The sequence below is a fragment of the Convolutriloba macropyga genome, chromosome 8 (genome assembly GCF_964194025.1).
Source record: "Convolutriloba macropyga chromosome 8, txConMacr16.3, whole genome shotgun sequence".
Lineage (NCBI taxonomy): Eukaryota > Metazoa > Xenacoelomorpha > Acoela > Convolutidae > Convolutriloba > Convolutriloba macropyga.
The window spans coordinates 1589786-1603915 of record NC_134475.1 but is presented as its reverse complement, the minus strand read 5'-3'; the positions used below and the strand labels follow the sequence as shown (position 1 = coordinate 1603915).

The 14130-nt window shown below is 36.2% G+C and overlaps 1 protein-coding gene across 2 annotated transcripts in view; it reads left to right on the top strand.

Moving 5' to 3' along the window:
- The window catches only part of LOC142344373 (E3 ubiquitin-protein ligase HECTD1-like), a 120637-nt gene that overhangs the window by 62603 nt on the left and 43904 nt on the right, over nucleotides 1–14130 (top strand). Inside the window, exons 23-26 of one of the 2 annotated variants that reach the window (XM_075395971.1) lie at nucleotides 6277–6741; nucleotides 8785–8946; nucleotides 9142–9714; nucleotides 10092–10235. In XM_075395971.1, coding sequence (XP_075252086.1) covers nucleotides 6277–6741; nucleotides 8785–8946; nucleotides 9142–9714; nucleotides 10092–10235 — 1344 coding nt within the window. The remainder of the gene's footprint in view (nucleotides 1–6276; nucleotides 6742–8784; nucleotides 8947–9141; nucleotides 9715–10091; nucleotides 10236–14130) is intronic. The other variant, XM_075395972.1, reaches the window with a different exon arrangement.

Genomic DNA, 14130 nt, shown 5'->3' with positions numbered 1-14130 from the left:
CAAATGCAGCCTTAAAAGTTTTTTTGACCATTTTTTTGCAAAATGTTCCGATGTTTCCTATTTTCCATTCTTTGAGTTCTCTTCAAGAGGATAGATCTTCGTATCAGATGGCTCGTTATCTTTTCTATGTCTCGAATGCTTAATAATGAAATGTATTCGTTTTTTCTTGATTTTTTTTTTAATTTTGATTTTCAGCTTTCAAAAATCAAGAATGTAAATTTGTTACGGTGTTCCTTACATAGTGTCCATATTCTTCACATTCTAGTTAGTATCATTCTAGCTTCGGGCTGGCACCTACATTTATTTTCGGTATATTGATTTTGTCAGTTGTTAAAAAATTGAATGATTTCAGCTTTTTCTTAGATTTTCGTCATTTCTCTGGTTTGCAATTGATTTCATTCAACATAAGGCAGTACTGAGAGTCTGCTAGCAAGATTTTTACAAAACATCCACTTATTAATGGTTACTCCAACTTTCTTCCGGCCTTGGTTTTAATTTAAACGATTATTTGCCTTTAAATATTCATGTGCTGCTTATGTCTTTTCTATGATCAATTTAAGTTTTGAATTAGTATGAAATCATGTTGTCTAGCTTATGTACAAGGAAGAATTATATGCTCTTTTTTCTTAATTGCGATGATTAGAAGTGTAATTGTAGTTGTTTTCTGATTCTTAACTTGAGCATTCTTTTTTTGAAGAGTTAACTTAGATTCTAAGATTATTATCTGCCTTTGCTTTCGCGATCTTTGAGATTAGAATCATGAATTAATTATTCGAGGGCAATTGATAGCCCTATCAGCTTTTTCAGCGTATCAGTATTTTGACCATGTTAATTATTTCGGACTTTTTTAACGTTTCCAAACGTTTTCAATTCTAGATCAAACCTGAGGAGGTAATGGTTTAATGGTTGAATACAAATGGTAATGGCTTCCGCTGCATTTACATTTTGTCTGTGAAGTTCTGACGCTTCGAGTCGCTTCCGGAATTCTTCCGGCTATGTTTTTTGTTTCGTCGTCTGACGCTCTTTTTTCGTTGTACATTTGTTCACACAGCACACCTGAAAAAGTCAAATTTTCTGAATGACTTCTTCCTCTCACTAACGGCATTTGCGCGCGTGACGTCTTTTCTCACTCGCTTTAGCGAAAGTTTTTTTAGGTTATTTGCGTGATTAGATTATGATCATACGTGACTTAACCTCACTCTATAAAATGACTTTTGCACTTCAAAACTTAAGTTTAAATTGAATTTGTGTGAGGTCAAAGGAACCCTTATGTGCAGTTAAGGTCCCTAATAAGAGGTTTCTGTGGAATGAATTTTAGCAATCTTTATTAATTTATCGCTGAATGTTTTTTAGCCTAGTTTTTTGAGCGGCGTCGATTTTTTTTCAATTTAGATCTGTTTCTATCTCTTCTACGGCACGCAGGTCTATTCTTTCGCAGCTATCCCGGCAATCTGCCGGCTATGTTTACAAATCAAAGAATTTGAGTTTTATTGGGGTGCTGTCTTTTTTTAAAGATCTGTTCACACATTTTCTTGATTTTTGAAGTCAAATTGGAGAAGTGATTTTGGTCACGCCAAAACCGGAAGTGGAGCGAAAGAGCGAATGGTTTTGCGGCGTGAAATTTTTCGCTCTAAATTCAAAGTAGAGTGAGAAAACGGTGTTCGAACAAAAATTGGCTTTCTCGCTAGTGGTTTTTTTGTTCACATGCGGCAATTTCATTTTGGTTTTTACTGTATTTCATTTTTTTGGATCAGATTTTTTTTCTAAATTGGTTTTCCCAATCCGTTCATAGTTCATTCTAGGCCTATTTTTTTGTTTGAACCTAATTTCCATTTCTCGCTAGTGTTTTTTTCTTCACACGAGGCATTTTGACATTGATTTTCTTTTTTATTATTTTGATCAGATTTTTTCTAGAAATGGTTTTCCCAATTCACTCAGTCCGTTCTAGGTCTAGTTTTTTGTTTAGTCAATGAAAATTCTTTGTTTAGTCAATGAAAATTCTTTGTTTAGTCAATTTAGTTTTTTGTTTAGTCAATGAAAAGTACGTCAGGACTTGTCCTGCTATGTTTTTTTATTTCGTCGTCGCGATTTTTGTTGCGACCATATGACGTCACAACCACTTCAAATCTGCTTTTTGTTCATTCGTTCATGCAATTTCAACTGAAATGCGTGCGTGCCGTCATTTTTTGCTCTTAGTGGAGCGAATATTTTTGTTCATGCGCGTGATTAAATTTTTGGTCACACTTGACTTACCTCACTCTCAAAAAGGACTTCCTCAATTTGAAATTAACTTTTATTTACTCTAATTCAAAGAGATAAGGTCAAATGGTTGTGTGTCACTCACGATGAATGAAGGTTATTTGATATCAGCTAATAGAGGCAATAATAACATATGACGTCACAGCCACTTTTTGTTCATTCGTTCATGCAATTTCAACTGAATTGCATGTGTGACGTCATTTTTTGCTCTTAGTGGAGCGAGTTTTTTTTTTGAATTTTCTGGATCTGATTTTTTTCTAAATGGTTTCCCCAATCCATTCATAGTTCAATCTAGGCCTAGTTTTTTGTTTGCCTAGAATCAAATTTACATTTCTCGCTAGTGGTTTTTTTTGTTCTCGCTAGCGGCATTTTGACACTGATTTTGTTTAATAGCCGCCCTCATCTTCTCAGACGGCTATTATTGCGCTCCTATTTTTTTTACTTCGTCGAACTTTTTTTCGCTTTACCATTTTGCCGCTTTTTCGACATTTTGCGTGAAATCTTTTTGACTTCGGTAGGCTAGTTTCTCTCTTCTCTCATTCTGCTAAAAGTGAATTTGAACGTCAGTTGCTCAGCAGAGCAATTCAAAATGAACAGAGTAAGTATGAAAATTGAAGTCAGAAATAGAAACGGGATAAACCCATAAAGCCCAATTTTAGATGCCTGCTATTTGAACGTCGTTCCTATAAGTCTTAGTTACCATCTCTTATGCTTATTGGTTTTGATAGTAGCCCCTGTAGCCTCTCTCTAAGAAACAGAAGTATGTTCAACTACGAAATGCCATCAAAATAAATCGGACTTAAAATTTTTTTTGTTCATAAAAAATTTTTTTCCGTATCTATTCGTTCAATCCCAATCATGCTTATTGGAATCAACGGCGGCTATTTTCCGGCAATCTTCCGGGTATGTTTTTTTTTGTTTTTTTTATCTGATTCTTTTAGAAATGTTTTTCCTATTTCATTACTAGTCCGTTCTAGGTCTATTTATTTCTTTAGTCTTTGAAAATTCTTTGAATTGTACGTCAGGACTTGTCCTGCTATGTTCTTTATGTCTTACAGATTTTTGTTTCATCTTACCCTGACTTTTTCAATGACTTCAGTGACTTCTACTGCTTTGCAGTTAACATTTATCTGCGTGACGTCATTTCTGCTTTAAGGTCGATTGCGTGGCTTACCTCATTAAAAAAAATGACTTCTGAATGCACTTATGGAACTTCAAATTTTATGAACATTTACTATTTAAAGATTAATAGTGTGCATCTAGTAGTGCCAAACTTATAAGCCCTAATTCTTGAGTATTAGTTTTGAGTTTTTGATTTCGAATATCAATCTTGCTTTATAGACCGTATGTGTCATAAAATTGACAGTCCGAGTACAACCCAAAAAGTCTAGTGGACTATTAAAGGACTGGTGGTCAATCAGTTGTTTCAATTCCATGGAAGGCCACAAGCGGTTACTTTCCGCCAATCTGCCGGCTCTTGTTAGATTTCTAGCCTGACACTTCTCTTAACGCATGTGCAACCATAGCTCACTCAAAATTTGAAGTCTTTTAATTGCATTCAAACAAAATGTTTATAAATTGTTTAATTCGTTTCGTAGTTGAAAGAGTAGTAATTGTTTTTTGCTAGTTTTTTGTTTCGTATTTGACATTTGACTTTTTCAATGACATCAGTGACTTCTACTGCTTTGCAGTTAAAATTTGTCTGCGTGACGTTATTTCTGCTTTTAAGTCGATTGCATGGCTTACCTCACTCGAAAAACTGATATCTGAACTCAATTATGGAACTTTATTTTATGAGCATTTACTAGTTAAAGATTAATATTGTGCATCTAAGTAGTGCCAAACTTATATTCCCTAATTCTTGAGTATTAGTTTTGAGTTTTTATTTCGAAAATCGATTTTGAAAAAGCTCTTTTAGGGCTTTTCTTTATAGACCGTATATGTATCATAAAAATCACAGTACGTATCTAACCCAAAAAATCTAGTGGTCTACTAAGGGACTTTGTGTCAATCTGCCTATCTTGTTTCTGTAGTTTCAGTTCATGGAAGGCCACAAGCGTCTATCGCTGCTATTTACCGGCAATCTGCCGGCTATGTTTCTGGTCGTAGTGCCAAATTTGAGCTATCCGTTAGTCTGGTTTGAGTTTGCATCAATATTTCAAATTGTCCCTAATTGCCCCCAAAAAATTATTTTTGAAATCAGACTTCGTTTTGTCTGCTACCGCAAACGATCTATATATATTTAAGCGTCGAAATGTTTCTCATTGTTGATTGCTCTTGAACGAAGTTAATAGCAATTATTGTAAACATGTTGGTCTTTTTTATGCAAAATTATTCACTTGACCATTTTGCGCTTTTCTTCGAGAACATTCTTTGACTTATCAAGTGACAATATCTCGCTTTCGTTCTTCATTTTTGAGTGATCTCTATTGCTCACTCCGAAGTAAAGCTTGTTGTTAGTATAAAATCGGTTGCAGCATAACAGAAGGTAGGCCAGATAGTCGAGTGGGCAGTGCTTGTGGTTATCAATCGGGAGGTCAGGGGTTTTAACCCTGCCGGGGTCAAATGTTTTTGAACCCGCCTGTCGTTCAAGAGCAATTCTTCTGACTTTAGTCGGTTTATGTTCTTCTGATGTCCATTTGTTTTCGACTCGATACTGCCGCGAGAAGAATTAATAAGAATTTTTGATCTCAAGTTAAGAATATCGCTATTATTTGAGTCTTATACTGCCGCAGGAAGAATTATTAAGAAATTTTGATCTCAAGTAAAGAATATCGCTATTATCGGAGTCTTTTGGGATCGAATTTTTTCTCAATCCATTCATATTGCTTTGGGCTAGTTTTTCGTTAGGATCAAATTTACGTTTCTCGCTAGTAATGTTTTCTCGCTAGCGGCATTTTGACATTGATTTTCTGTTTCTTTTTGTTATTTGATCTAATTTTTTTGAGAAATGGTTTTCCCAATTCACTCATAGTCCTTTCTAGGTCTGTTTTTTTGTTTAGTCAATGAAAATTCTTTTAATTGTACGTCAGGACTTGTCCTGCTATGTATTTCTTTTACTTCGTCCTACTTGTTGCTCTACCTTAGTTTACAGCTTGTTCAACATTTTTTGCGTGAAATCATTTTGACTTTTCTGGGCTTGTTTCACTCTTCTCTCATTCTGCTGAAAGTGTTTATAGACAGCAGTTGCTCAGCAAATCAATTCAAATTGAACAGAATCAGTATCAAAAAACGAAAATAGAAATAGAGACGGGATAAACCCATAAAGCCCAATTTGAGTTGCCTGTTACTCGTACTTTGCTCATAGTTAATATCTCTAATGCTTATTTGTATTGATACTAGCCCCTGTGTGGTCTCATTGCGAAACAGCTCGTTCAGCTCCTAAATGACATCAAAATAGTTCGCACTTTAAAATTGTTTGCACAAAAATTATTTTTTAGTTTTTTTCTCTTCTTTCAATCCCAATCTTGGTTATGGAAATCAACGGCGGCTATTTTCCGGCAACTTCCGGGTAAATTTGTAATTCATTTTAGTGAGATCGTTTAAGGCTAAAAACTATGGTTATTGGTCCTGTTACTCTTATTGGGATACATGAATAGGCCTGACTCGGAAATCCACTTAAAATAATTTGGTACTTTTGTAGCACTGTTTTTTTTATCTCTTTCTGCCTAATGCTTGTTTCAATCTTAATCGGGGTCATGAGAATCAAACCCAAAGCTGCTGGGTATGTTTTCAATTCAAACGATTATTGTGGTCTATGCTAACCTCTAATAGCAGCATTTAGAGGGGATTAGTGAAATTATTGTTTCACCCGCTGAAACCCTTTCCCGGAAGGAGACCGGCTACACTAGAATCGAAAAGCTGCTTACCATTTGAGCGCAATTCGTCCAAAGTTAGGTTACCTTTAAAGCTTATGAGAATTGTCTATGCATTAGTAATAAAAAATCCTTTTAAAGTGGAATCTATTGATATACACAAACTGCTTACCTCAGGCGTATTTTTTCTCTTGGCGAATAGACGGCACTCGAAGAGATAGAAGAGAGTGGGAAGAAATCAGGTGAAGAATGGCACCACTCTGAGTCCTCGGCAACTACGTACCCAGGCACCCATGAGGAAGAAAGTGACGGACGATCCGAATGCAGTGCTGAAGATTTCCAGCAAAAAACATGCGATAATGAAGAGTTGTCACAGAACGAAGCACGTATGAACGAGTCAAGCAGGAATAGCTATTCCCCTAGTGTGAATAATAAACGATCAAAGGAAAAGAAGTTCTTTTCGATTGAGCGAGAGCGGCCAGTTTTCTTTGGACCTCAACGTGAAATGGATCTGTTCGAAGATTCAGACTGTGAATCGAAATCGAGGCGAAGTCGGTTGTTCAGTTTTTCGACCACAGAAGACGCCAACATGGAAACGGAGGAAGAGAAGGCGAGAAACGAGCACTTGGATCAGAAGCTTTCAAACGAAGACACGAAGGAAAATGAGGTGCCTTTTGTGATTATTGCACTGACCTCACAACTCAATTGAATTGCCAACTAATTTACACGACTGTTTGATGCAACTCATGCTGTGCTGCAACACAAAATCAAAGAAAATAACATTTCAACCGCGATCTGAACTTATTAATAGCCGCACAGCGATAGCTGGGGCTATTATTGGCCTTCTCTTGGTTTTTTTTTACAATTCAAAGAATTTGAATTGTATTGGGGCGCTGTCTTTTTTTAAAGATCTGTTCACACATTTTCATGATTTTTGAAGTCAAATTGGAGTAGTGATTTTAGTCACGCCGAAACAGGAAATGGAGCGAAAAAGCGAGTGGTTTTGACGTGATATTTTATCGCTCCAATTTTAAAGTAGAGTGAGAAAACGGTGTTTGAACAAAAATTCGCTTTCTCGCCAGTGGTTTTTTTGTTCACATGCGGCAATTTCACTTTGGTTTTTACTGTATTTCATTTTTTTGGATCAGATTTTTTTCTAAATTGGTTTTCCCAATCCGTTCATAGTTCATTCTAGGCCTATTTTTTTGTTTGAACCTAATTTCCATTTCTCGCTAGTGTTTTTTTCTTCACACGAGGCATTTTGACATTGATTTTCTTTTTTATTATTTTGATCAGATTTTTTCTAGAAATGGTTTTCCCAATTCACTCAGTCCGTTCTAGGTCTAGTTTTTTGTTTAGTCAATGAAAATTCTTTGAATTGTACGTCAGGACTTGTCCTGCTATGTTTTTTTATTTCGTCGTCGCGATTTTTGTTACGACCATATGACGTCACAACCACTTCAAATCTGCTTTTTGTTCATTCTTTCATGCAATTTCAACTGAAATGCGTGCGTGCCGTCATTTTTTGCTCTTAGTGGAGCGAATATTTTTGTTCATGCGCGTGATTAAATTTTTGGTCACACTTGACTTACCTCACTCTCAAAAAGGACTTCCTCAATTTGAAATTAACTTTTATTTACTCTAATTCAAAGAGATAAGGTCAAATGGTTGTGTGTCACTCACGATGAATGAAGGTTATTTGATATCAGCTAATAGAGGCAGTAATAACATATGACGTCACAGCCACTTTTTGTTCATTCGTTCATGCAATTTCAACTGAATTGCATGTGTGACGTCATTTTTTGCTCTTAGTGGAGCGAGTTTTTTTGTTCATTTGCTTGATTACATTTTTGGTCAGACTTGACTTACCTCACTCACAAAAATGACTTCCTCACTTTGAAATTGACTTTTGTTTACTTTAATTCAAAGAGATAAGGTCAAATGGGTTTTTTTGTCTGTCTTTTTACTGTTTTTTAGACTGCAGATCTACGAAGCTATTGCGGCTATTTTCTGGCAATCTGCCAGCTTTGTTTCTTATTTGTGGACTAATAATGAATTTTGAGTTAATGCATTTAAGATGTCACGCGATTCACCTGACGGTTTTATATATCAAGCTATAGCTTTGCCATTTTCACGTTCACGTGTTGCTTTTTTGCTTCTCGGCAATCCAGATGTTTGGTTTTGTTAAAATCTCTATAATATTCTTACATCATGGTTACATTTCAAGCTCTGGTAGATTTATCACTATCGATCGCTGTTTATACTTGACAACAGCTTTCGAAAAGTTTTAATAATGCTAAGAATTTTGTTTTCGTAGTTAATATTTGTGTAATGTTAAAGCAATAGGAACGAAAGTGTTCAATAGTCCTGTCCAATAACCAGTGCCTAATTATACTAAAATTGTCCAAAAATAGTTGGTAATAAAAAAATCCCTGATCTTTTTTATTAATATTGATTAGACTACTGCTTTCCGACACTTGTTATTGATGGTTTTGTTCCGTAATTAAATTTATCATCTTTTTGATCCATTAATAACTCGTTAGCTCGAAGAGCACCAGTCTAATACGCAATAAGAATGCAAATCAAGGAATTAAATAGGGAAAGAACGATAACCAAACACATTTCCTGTGGACTACTTGGTTGTCAGGTGTCAGATAATGACATATGATAATGGTGACGTAATGATTATGTAAATGGTTATGTAATACAGGATGTGGACGAGACTGAAGAGGATGAGGATGACGACGAAGAGGACATTGAAGATGAGGACATTGAGGAACAAGACAATGAAGATGTTGACGATGAGGAGGAGGAGGATGAAGACATTGATGAGGACGATGAAGATGAGGACCTCGATGACCATGACGAAGAGGTGATAATTCAGATCTATTGTTATTGAACAAGCCCCCACCTCGCCTCCTTAGTTTAAGGAAAGTCATGTAACCGGTACTTAGATGCGCATGTGCAAGTTTTAGAAGACCGAAAGTCTGCTGTGCTAGTAGTTCCTATATACATAGCCATGAATTGAAATGCTATTTTTTGTTCACTTTTTTTGCTTCTTTGAAAGGATGACATGATTGACGAAGAGCAGGAGGACATGAAAGATATTGACGATGACGAGGAAGATGAGGACATTGACCCCGAAGATGACATGCTAGCGTGTGACATGGAATCCGCAGGTGGACATCACAAGTCATCAGAGCGAACTGTCACTGTGGGTCGAGCCAAAATGACAGTCTTGCCTCCTACAACTGTCTCACAATCCACGGGATCCAAGAAGTCTTCATCCTACAATGTAACATCAGCCAACACCCCTGCGACTTTGAGTGTTAAAGCATCGACTAAGTATAGTTCAAGGATGCCCTCTGATAACTCTGCGTCTGGTCGACCTTCGAATGTTGGCAAAGATTACAGTGGATTGCTCAGACGTCGACGTGGAGAGTACTGGCGACATCACCAGAGCCATGCATCGCACCCTGTACCAGCCAGTGCTGCTGGACAGCAAAATGCGGACAGCTCCAACGACGAAATTATCCTCAAAAGAGCTTTCCCTGCGTTTGTTCCTGCTTTTGATCCTCGTCCAGGACGCACCAACCTGCCTGCCAACGTTGATTTTGCAGTGGAGAATTCATCAATCAATGTTAGTTCAAGTAGCCATTCTTAGTTACTTTTTTTGAGACAAAGATGAGTTCAAAATTTTGTCAGATGGCGCAGTCGTAGTTTCAGCTAAATTATTCCTTTGTAATAATGGTTAAAAAATCATGTAATGTTATTCTGTTCAAAACACGCTTGTGCAAATGTTAAAATATCCGACAGCCTGTAGTGTCGATTTTACAATGCTCTAGTTTGGTTTACAAATTGCCATGAGTTAAAAATTCGATGATCTTGCCAAATTTTAGCTGAGTTCTAGAACCGATACGCAGTTCTTGAATACTATCGAAATAGTCTCAGTGGCTTCAACCGAGGCACGTGGCTTTATTATCAAGTGGCAGTTTGTTTGAAAGAGTTGTGTTGCAGCCTGTGAGTGGGTCAACTGGTCACTCTAGCAGTGGAATAAATGGTGAACAGAGTGGACAACAATTCTCAGTTGACAGTGAGGTGAAGAAACTTCGCCTGTTCCTCAAACTTGTCTGCAACCATCCGGACTCCTCTGAGGCAAAGGTTACTAACTCTTGCTTCTTCCGTAGTAGCCCCTCTATTGATGAACGTAAATCTTCCTTTTTATAGCTGCGAAGCTGTAAGCTGAGCGTAGCTATATTGCGGTGCTCTTGGTTTTTTACAATTCAAAGAATTTGAATTGTATTGGGGCGCTGTCATTTTCATGATTTTTGAAGTCAAATTGGAGTAGTGATTTTGGTCACGCCGAAACAGGAAATGGAGCGAAAAAGCGAGTGGTTTTGCGGCGTGAATTTTTTTCGCTCTAATTTTAAAGTAGAGTGAGAAAATGGTGTTTGAACAAACATTCGGTTTCTCGGTAGTGGTTTTTTGTTCACATGCGGCAATTTCACTCTGATTTTTACTGTTTTTTCGATTTTTTGGATCGGATTTTTTCTAAATGGTTTTCCCAATCCATTCACAGCTCATTCTAGGCCTAATTTTTTTGTTTGAATTAAATTTTAATTTCTCGCTAGTGGTTTCTTGTTCACATGCAGGAAATGGAGCGAAAAAGCGAGTGGTTTTGCGGCGTGAATTTTTTTCGCTCTAATTTTAAAGTAGAGTGAGAAAATGGTGTTTGAACAAACATTCGGTTTCTCGGTAGTGGTTTTTTGTTCACATGCGGCAATTTCACTCTGATTTTTACTGTTTTTTCGATTTTTTGGATCGGATTTTTTCTAAATGGTTTTCCCAATCCATTCACAGCTCATTCTAGGCCTAATTTTTTTGTTTGAATTAAATTTTAATTTCTCGCTAGTGGTTTCTTGTTCACATGCGGCATTTTGACATTGCTTTTCTGTTTTTTTTTTCTTTTTTTATCTGATTTTTTTAAAAATGGTTTATTCAATTCACTCATAGTCCATTCTAGGTCTAGTTTTTCTGTTTAGTCAAGGAAAATTCTTTGAATTGTACGTCAGGACTTGTCCTGCTATGTTTTTTGTTTCGTCGTCTGACGCTCTTTTTTCGTTTTACATTTGTTCACACAGCAAAGCTGAAAAAGTCAAATTTTCTGAATGACTTCTTCCTCTTATTAACGGCATTTGCGCGCGTGACGTCATTTCTCACTCGCTTTAGCGATAATTTTTTAGGTTATTTGCGTGATTAGATTTTGATCATACGTGACTTGCCTCACTCAATAAAATGACTTTTGCACTTAAAAACTTAAGTTTAATTTGAATTTGTTTAAGGTCAAAGGAACTCATATGCTGTAAAGGTCCCTAATAAGAGGCTTCTGTGGAATGAATTTTAACCAGCTTTATTAATTTATCGCTGAATGTTTTTTAGCCTAGTTTTTTGAGCGGCGTCGGTTTATTTTTCAATTTAGATCTGTATCTGTTTCTATCTCTATTATATGGCACGCAGGTCTATTCTTTCGCAGCTATTCCGGCAATCTGCCGGCTATGTTTTCCTGATTTTTTTTCTCGTTTTGTTGACCTGCTTCATTGCATATGGAGGCTAAGGTGGTTTGTTTACTGTTTAATAGCCGCCCTCATCTTCTCAGCCGGCTATTATAGCGCTCCTATTTTTTTTACTTCGTCGAACTTTTTTTCGTTTTACCATTTTGCCGCTTTTTCGGCATTTTGCGTGAAATCTTTTTGACTTCTGTAGGCTAGTTTCTCTCTTCTCTCATTCTGCTAAAAGTGAATTTGAACATCAGTTGCTCAGCAAAGCAATTCAAAATGAACAGAGTCAGTATAAAAAATTGAAGTCAGAAATAGAAACGGGATAAACACATATAGCCCAATTTTATATGCCCGCTGTTTGAACGTCGTTCCTATAAGTCTTAGTTACCATCTCTAATGCTTGTTGGTGTTGATAGTAGCCCCTGTAGCCTCTCTCTAAGAAACAAGTACGTTATTTGCAACTACGAAATGCCATCAAAATAATTCAGACTTAAAAAGTGTTTTTGTACAAAATCTTTTTTTTTCAATATCTTCTATTCTTTCAATCCCAATCATGCTTATTGGAATCAACGGCGGTTATTGTCCGGCAGTCTGCCGGGTATGTTTCTGGTCTTTTGGCTGCTTTTTTAAAATTAAGGAAGCTGATCTGAACTGCTATTTTTTCAACCAAGAGGAGATTTCTGTAATACAGCAATCGCAAAAAGGCGCCTAGGGAAATTATTTTTAGTAGCAGCACAGCGATAACTGGGGTCATTATTGGCCTTGTCTTTGTTTTTTACATTTCAAAAAATTTGAATTGTATTCGGGCGCTGTCTTTTTTTAAGATCTGTTCACACATTGGAGTAGTGATTTTCGTCACGCCGAAACAGGAATTGGAGCGAAAAAGCGAGTGGTTTTATGGTGTGAGATTTTTTCGCTCTAATTTTAAAGTAGAGTGAGAAAACGGTGTTCGATAAAAATTCGCTTTCTCTCTATTGGTTTTTTGTTCACATGCGGCAATTTCGCTCTGATCTTTTACAGTTTTTTTCAATTTTTTGGATCACATTTTTTTCTAAATAGTTTTCACTATCCATTGATAGTTCATTCTAGGCCTAGTTTTTTTGTTTGAACCAAATTCCCATGTCTCGCTAGTGGTTTTTTCTCATGCGGCATTTTGACATTGATGTTGTTTTTTTTTACAATTTTTTTATTCTTTTTTTCAGAAATGGTTTTCCCTATTCACTCATAGTCCGTTCTTGGTCTAGTTTTTCGTTTAGTGAATGAAAAATCTTTGAATTGTACGTCAGGACTTGTCCTGCTATGTTTTTTACATATTGTCGCAATTTTTGTTACGACCATATGACGTCACAACCACCTCAAATCTGCTTTTTGTTCTTTCGTTCATGCAATTTTAACTGAAGTGCTTGTGTGACGTCATTTTTCGCTCTTAGTGGAGCGAGTTTTTTGTTCATTTGCGTGATTAAAGTTTCGGTCACACTTGACTTACCTCTCAAAAATGACTTCCTCACGTTGAAATTGACTTTTATTTACTTTAATTCAAAGAGATAAGGTCAAATGGGTGTGTGTGTGTGTTACTGTAAATGAAGATTAATTGAGAGCAGCTAATAGAGGCAGCAAAAACTTATACAGATTTTAAATCAAAATATAACATATAAGTCTTCAATGAATAGACGAGTTTTTTTTGGTCTGTCTTTTTTTACTGTTTTTTTTAGACTACAGATCTACGAAGTTGTTGCGGCTATTTTCTGGCAATCTGCAGCTATGTTGTTCATTTGCTGACATCTCAACTATTTTATCCAAAAATCTCTAAAAGAGGCTGGATGCCTTCTGTCTTAAGAATAGTCCTGACATTATAACCATGTGATCGAACGTTTTTTTAATTGATCTCGGACGAGGTTTGAAGCAGTGATGATAATCAAGTTGGTATTGTTTAAGACTCGAAGAGGAGTAACTTTTTGTTAAATGAAGCAAGTTTGTTCATGACATGATTTTTAACTTTTATTTCTAACATTATACCTCTGTTCTTGAAAGTTGGCTTCTTTTTTCGAACAGTGGACTTTAACAGTAGCTTAGTTTTGATGTAATTAGGAACTGCTGGTAATATCCAAGGTGAAAAGATTGTTTTGACAATTGAGAAAAGTCCCTCCTACCCATCTAAAGTACAGATCAACCACCTACCTACCAACACACCACATTTCTGAAAATTGCTTTTTTCTAACTATATGTTGCTTTGTTTTATTCTTTTTTGACATTTTTGAAATAGGTAGGGTTTGAAATTTCTTCGATTCGTTTCCGGTATTCTACCGGCTATGTTTTTATGCAAATTTTTTTACGACTCGAAGAGGAGTAATGATATTCTACAGGTTTTTTTTTTAGCAGAAAGCAAATTTGTTCATGACTTGAATTTTGACTTCTTTCTGTTCGAGCATTTACCTCCGTTTTTGATTGTTGACTTGTTTTCGAACATTGGATTTTAACAATAGCTTAGTTTGTAAAGT